This window comes from Calypte anna, chromosome 1 (assembly GCF_003957555.1).
Source record: "Calypte anna isolate BGI_N300 chromosome 1, bCalAnn1_v1.p, whole genome shotgun sequence".
Taxonomy (NCBI): Eukaryota; Metazoa; Chordata; class Aves; order Apodiformes; family Trochilidae; genus Calypte; species Calypte anna.
In genome coordinates this window covers 30,210,049-30,216,048 of record NC_044244.1, presented here as the reverse complement: position 1 = coordinate 30,216,048, position 6,000 = coordinate 30,210,049, and the positions used below count along the sequence as shown (strand labels likewise).

General features: G+C 39.2%; 1 protein-coding gene across 1 annotated transcript in view; it reads right to left on the bottom strand.

The window, feature by feature from the left end:
- Positions 1-2,492: 2,492 nt before the first annotated feature.
- Positions 2,493-6,000, bottom strand: part of ANO6 (anoctamin 6) — a 110,342-nt gene continuing 106,834 nt past the window's right edge. Inside the window, exons 19-21 of the mRNA XM_030469505.1 lie at positions 4,188-4,387; positions 3,627-3,732; positions 2,493-2,699 (exon numbers count right to left, since the gene is read on the bottom strand). Of these exons, the coding sequence (XP_030325365.1) occupies positions 2,493-2,699; positions 3,627-3,732; positions 4,188-4,387 (513 nt within the window). The remainder of the gene's footprint in view (positions 2,700-3,626; positions 3,733-4,187; positions 4,388-6,000) is intronic.

The following is a 6,000-nucleotide window of genomic DNA, read 5'->3' as shown; positions in this document are numbered from 1 at the left end:
TCCTGAGAACTTCACTAATACTGTTCCATGAAACAGTTTTTTGGACAAAAATTTGTTTTAAAATTTTGTTTGGTATACTGTGAAGTGACAAAATCAGAGGCAATGGACACAAACTGAAACACAGAAGGTTCCCTATGAACATCAAGCAATACTTTTCCACTTTTGCATTGACACAGGTTGCTCAGGAGTTTGGTTGGCACAGTAGCTTGTGAAGTCTCCATCCTGGGAGATATTCCAGTCATCTGGAGATGGTCCTGGGAAGCATGTTCTAGGTGGCCCTGCTTGAGCAGTGGGGCTGGACCAGGTGACTTCCAGAGGTCCTTTCCAAACCCAACCATACCATGATCCAGGAAGAAGTTCAAATCAGTATTGAGTAGATATATTTTGGACAAGATATTCTGTCTTGTTTAGACACTTCTGAGAGTTTATCCACCTACCCAATTTATATTTGCATCCTAGTAAAATAAAGACTTGTCATGATTCTAATGATAGCAAAGCTGAAATGGCAATGGCTAGAATTCCCTGTGCAATGAAGTGATGTTGGTTAGCTTTCTGGACAACAGAAGCAGTGGTTCTATCTCTATTCTGGTGGAATGTCATCTATTGTTATAGTCTACCTTGTATTTCTGTCCTACATATTTCTTTTCTTTTCATGTGGTGCCCATGCATTTTATGGGCATTATAACAAAGAAGCTTCAGTCTTTCAGGGTCAGAAATGCAAATGGTTCTCTGAAACCTGTGAGCTTCTTTCTTTCATCTTTCCTTGATTTTTGAACCAAGATCTTCTTTCAAGCTCTTCCATGCAAACATGCTAAGTCTTGCTGATCGAAAGCTTGTGTATCATCACTGCTGAAAGGAATCCCCTCATCTGCTACTTCTGGTTTAAGTGTTGCTGTTGCAGAGGATACCTGAGATACACAGCAGTCAGTATTTGGAAGTTTTGCTACAAAATTCAGATGTTTGATTCCTTCTGATTATTAATAGAATCAAATACACCTTAGAAATGCTATTTAGGTTCTGCAAATAACTTCACTGCAATGAACTTCTTAATACCTAAAAAGCTAAATGAACAATCTGCCTAAAAATTCTTCATATCTATTACATTTAAGAGTACAAACACAAAGTAATCATCTGTTTTACAGAGTACAGGAGTGCTTTTGCCTTTTTAACAAGATTTTGCTTTTCAGAATTGGCAGAAATTGGTCCACTAAAACTGTTAAAAGAGAAAGCAAGTTAGTAATCTGGAATATCACTGCTGCAGCTACAAGGCTGAGGTCCACATGCAACATGCTTAATCTGGAATTCCCTAACTCCCAGTTTGCAAACTGGAGCCAGTCTAGCCGAGGAGACCTGCAACCTAACCTGAAGGTGACTGACAGTTCTAGTGCATGCATCTACACCTCTAACATAATTTCTAGTTATTTAAAAGTTCAAGACATAGCTAAGGCACATTAAATGGCTTATTACAATCTCCAGTTTCAACAGTTTCATGGTCTTGTCAGAATGCACTTTTTATCTCTCAATACTGAACCACAACAGGTCCAGCTGCACATTCTTCCTATGTTGAAAGCTCTCAGGGAAGAACATGGTGGCTCTGGTGTGGGAGAAATGCAAAAGAGAGCCCTCCAAAAACACTGATTTAGTACATGAAAAGACTTTTCACACTCAAGACTGTTACAGGTAGGAGACCTTCAAGGCTTTGGTCATTCAGAGCAGAATGGTCAAGTGAACTAATGAAAGCACATTGACTGGGGAAGGGTAAAATACCAGAGTTTTCTACTCACTCAGAGTGCTGTAAAGTCAGTTTGTATGCATTGATTTCAAAGGCAATTCTGTTTACACAGAGATTGATGAACAGGATGGGCTTACAGCCCTGCTGCTTTTTGTGATCCAAGTCCATGATTAATTGAAATATTTTGTTATCCATTTCAGTCTCAGTATGCATACCTAATTCAATGTAGCACACAACAGCGCTTATGATGTCAGTTCCAGTGGCTTAACAACATGATTTTGAGTCATATCTTCTTTCTCTTTCCTCCATGTTTTGGCTTTTCCTCTTCATTTTATAGCTGGGGTTTGCATTAGCAAGTAATCAAAACTCCATCAGAGGATTTGATGGTATTCTGAAAACAAATCTTACTTCTTCTTAAGGTTTTACTCAGGTCAAGCAGAAGATCTAATAGGTGATGCGTAAATAAAGTGGAAAGCACTCTCTATATTTGAGAATTAATCTGCAATGTCTTAAGAGGATAAATGATCTTTACCTTCATGTGTTAAAAAAATATGTCCCACTAAAGCTGTTTAAAAATTGGTAACTCTTATCCGAGTCACAGTGGTTGCATTTGTCCAAGGGATATAGGTAAAAAAGCAGGTAGCTGTTGCAACAAACAATGTTGAGTAAAGGGGAGTAATCAAAAGTGTTTGATTAGCTATTGGTAATATCTGGACAGGTATTAGTTGCCTAAGTATTGTTATTCCGTATAAAAAAATACTTATTCAGCTTTAGGTCGGAAAGTGCTGTCTACTCCTTTGATAATTTTATCAGCTATTTTCCCCATATTTTTTTTCACAATTTTGAGATTGTTCTCATGCAACAGTTTCTGTGTTAGATACTTCTCTCGTTGGACCTTGCTCTTGGTCTTTTGTGATACATCTGGAATTGCATATGAGATAATAAACTTCACAAAGTATATGACATGCTGGAAAAGGTGAAAATGAAAAAAAAATGTTAGTCCAGCTGAACAGGACATTATTATTATCATGATCATCAATTATTTATTATTGTTCTTTTAACAACAATAGAAATTGAAATGTCACATTCTCTCTTAAAGACTCAGCTGGTCCTGAACCAGTATCTCTGCCAGGGCAACATTATTTTAAAAAGCAGGTCTGACTAATGAATAGCACTGTCTGATAAACAGAATTTCTAATCCTGATTTTAACAAGGACTTCTCTGTCTGCTTTGGGGGAAATCTGGTGCCCAGTGTTACTCCCCTGCATGGAAATATTGGTTACTTTCTCTTAAAATTGTTCTAGGTTTGTTCAAATGAATCTGGGGCAATGGACTTTTCTTTGCTATGGGGATACTGATTTGAATCATTGCATGTTTCTGGTGACTTCAGCAGTCCCTGGATCAGGCCCTAAGTACATTTTGTATTGTAATACCTAATAATGTAATACCTGATATTCCTCTCCCTTCATCTTGGAGGGAATCCCATCTTTTGTAAACCCAGATTGCACCTGCAGAGGAAGTAGCTTCTTTATGCTCATCCAGAGACTCACCTCTTGACTGTCTTCATCCACTTCACTCTGCTAGAGGTTATCTATTCTCTATATGTATTCATGAGGCTGACTGCAAACTTCCTGTGAGTATATGTAAAATTATTTTTGGCTTAACTGTCCCTTCTATTTTTGATACTAAAAACAATTCTACAGTTCCTGGGAGAAGACACTACAAACATGTGGGGCAATCCTTTGCTGTTGTGACTTCAGAGACTTCTTTTCCCACTGGTGCTACATCTCCCAGGCTTTTCCTCATGCTAGCTGTGCCTGGTCAGAATGCCTTTGAAGGAGTTTCTGCATGGAGGGAAGGGAAGAAAGTAATACTCGAAATTCTGTCCTGTTACCTCCATGACAATGATGAAAGCCAGCTTGGCTGCAATGACATGCCAGTAGTATATGTTGTGCTCATACTGCTGCTGGTGACCAGGGGGGTAGCGGAGATCCCGATACCTGAAAGCAAAGCAGGAGAGTCGGGAACTTGTTTCAGGCACCTCTGCAGTTAGGCACTGTGGCCAGAGGATGGAGCAAGACATGTCCCAGCTTAATGCATTCAGGAACAGTCATGGGTAAACTTCTTATTTGCTATATTTGGATGAAACGTTTGTTGTTTTTTTTTTTCTTTTTTTTCCCTACAACTGTATTAAGAGCTATAAAAAGTGATTTTTTTTTTTGGTAAGACTATGAATTTTGAGAAATACAAACTAAGTTTTTTCTGAGTAGCACAAGCTTTAGGGGTGAATATTTCCACTCAGGCTTACCATTCAAAATATACTGTTTTTTACTATGTTTTAACATCTCTTATTGGATATTGCTAACTGAATTAGGCTATTTGGATATATATATATATATATATATATAAAGTATTTATTTTTCTCATCGGAAAAGAATGGTTATTCAACACTTGCCTGCATGTTGTTTGGTTCCCAAACCAAGGGGAAAATGGCTTGCTTGCATTCTTGAAGTCTGATATATTGAAGACAGAAAGTGTACTGTTTATATATCCTTTCATAGTGTGACTGCTGTGGCTCCCATAAGGAGGGACTGAAAAGGACCAGTAATAAACCAGACGAGGAATCATGTCAGATGTAAAAGCAATTATCATAGCCTGCATTTCAGAAAAAGAAGAGAAAAAAGCAGAGCAGCATTTAAGCAATAAGCCTTAATATGCATGGCTTTGCCATAAACTTAGTATTGCAAAAGTTACAGTATGAGCTAAAAATAGAAAATATGTGCTTTTCCAGTTAGTGGCTCCCTCTGTAAATGAGCATGTAGTCACTCATGGGCATAAAACAATCTCTTTCTGGAATGTGCACTCTATACGGGTTTTAAATTATGCTAACTCTGCTGGACGCCTTAAAAAAGTGATGCTGTAATACACTTCTTTCCTCATGAACATGCAGTGGAGGTCAGCAGTCAAACTCACCTTAATGTGCTCTAAGGAAACCTTCAGCAAACATGTTTGCTATCAGAGGTACATACGAGATGCTTAAAGAAATCCTGCCTAATGAAATCTTGGAAACAACAGAAGAGTCCTTCAATAATAGAAAATTAAATTTCACCAGGAAGCCTGAGGTTCAAGTAAAAGAATTAAATCAACTATATATATCTAGATGATCCATCTCTGAGTCTGGAAACATCCCACTCTTTCTGAGGTGCTAGCCAGCCTAAATTCATCTTGGCAGTTGTTGCCTCATAAGTTTCAGTGTCAGGACATGTGGAAACTGCTCTTGATGCCAAGGTAATTATTTTAGTAGCAGCTGCATAATGCTGGTTTACATATGACGTGACCATTTGTTTTTATCTTGCTCCCCAGACAGTCCCTGCCATGCTCAGCCCACTGGTAACAAACTGGGCAGGAAATTGGATCCGTGGGTTTGTTGTGGGAAGTCTTTTCTAAACTCATGAACTTCCCAAAACATCCTGTTATGGAGGACAGGTTAACTGTGTTTAATCCCATCTCCTCTGCTGCTGCAAAGTCAGAAGTTTTCCCTGTGAGGAAGACTTTCCACTGGCAAGCAAGATCTGCACCGAGTGCTCAGCAAGAGGCTGCCTGACCAACTCATGATGACCTCTGAGGAGTGAGAGGCTGGGGCTAAAAGAGAAGTTTTCTGTCCCACAGCAGGGGAAAAAATGCTTGACAACATGGGTGGAAAGAACCAGAGGAGACATGGAAGGGAAAGGTGTAAAGCAGGGATCTAAGGGGATCAAAGAGAAGAGGTGTAGGCAAAAATACATAAAAGGGGCAGAATAAATGCTGTAGTAAGGGTGTGAGACAGAAGAAATGGCAAAGCTAAGCAGTAGTAGGTATCAAAGGATCATAAGACCTGGTTAATATCTGTATTTTATTCCCCTTCATGCCACCCTGCAACTCATGCAGTCTGTATTTCCTTCTTTTCATGAGATGGGGTAAAACCTGTCCACCTTTCTGTAGCATTCCCAGCAAGAGAACCCCAATCTGAGGAGATATTATAACAGCTGTAAAAAAAGGGAAGGGGAGAGAGAAGAAAGGGGCAAAAAAAAAAAAAAAAAAAAAAATAAAAGAAAGGCAGACACCTCTTCTACAGTTCCTTAAACAACAGTTTGGTGGCAGTGCTAGCTAAAACAACCACTGCCCCTCCTGCCTCTGCCCCTACCAGTCAGTGACACATCCATGAAGCTGTGCAGCAGATCAAGACCATGGCACTGATCCAGCAGAGAATCCTGGTTGGATCCACTCCC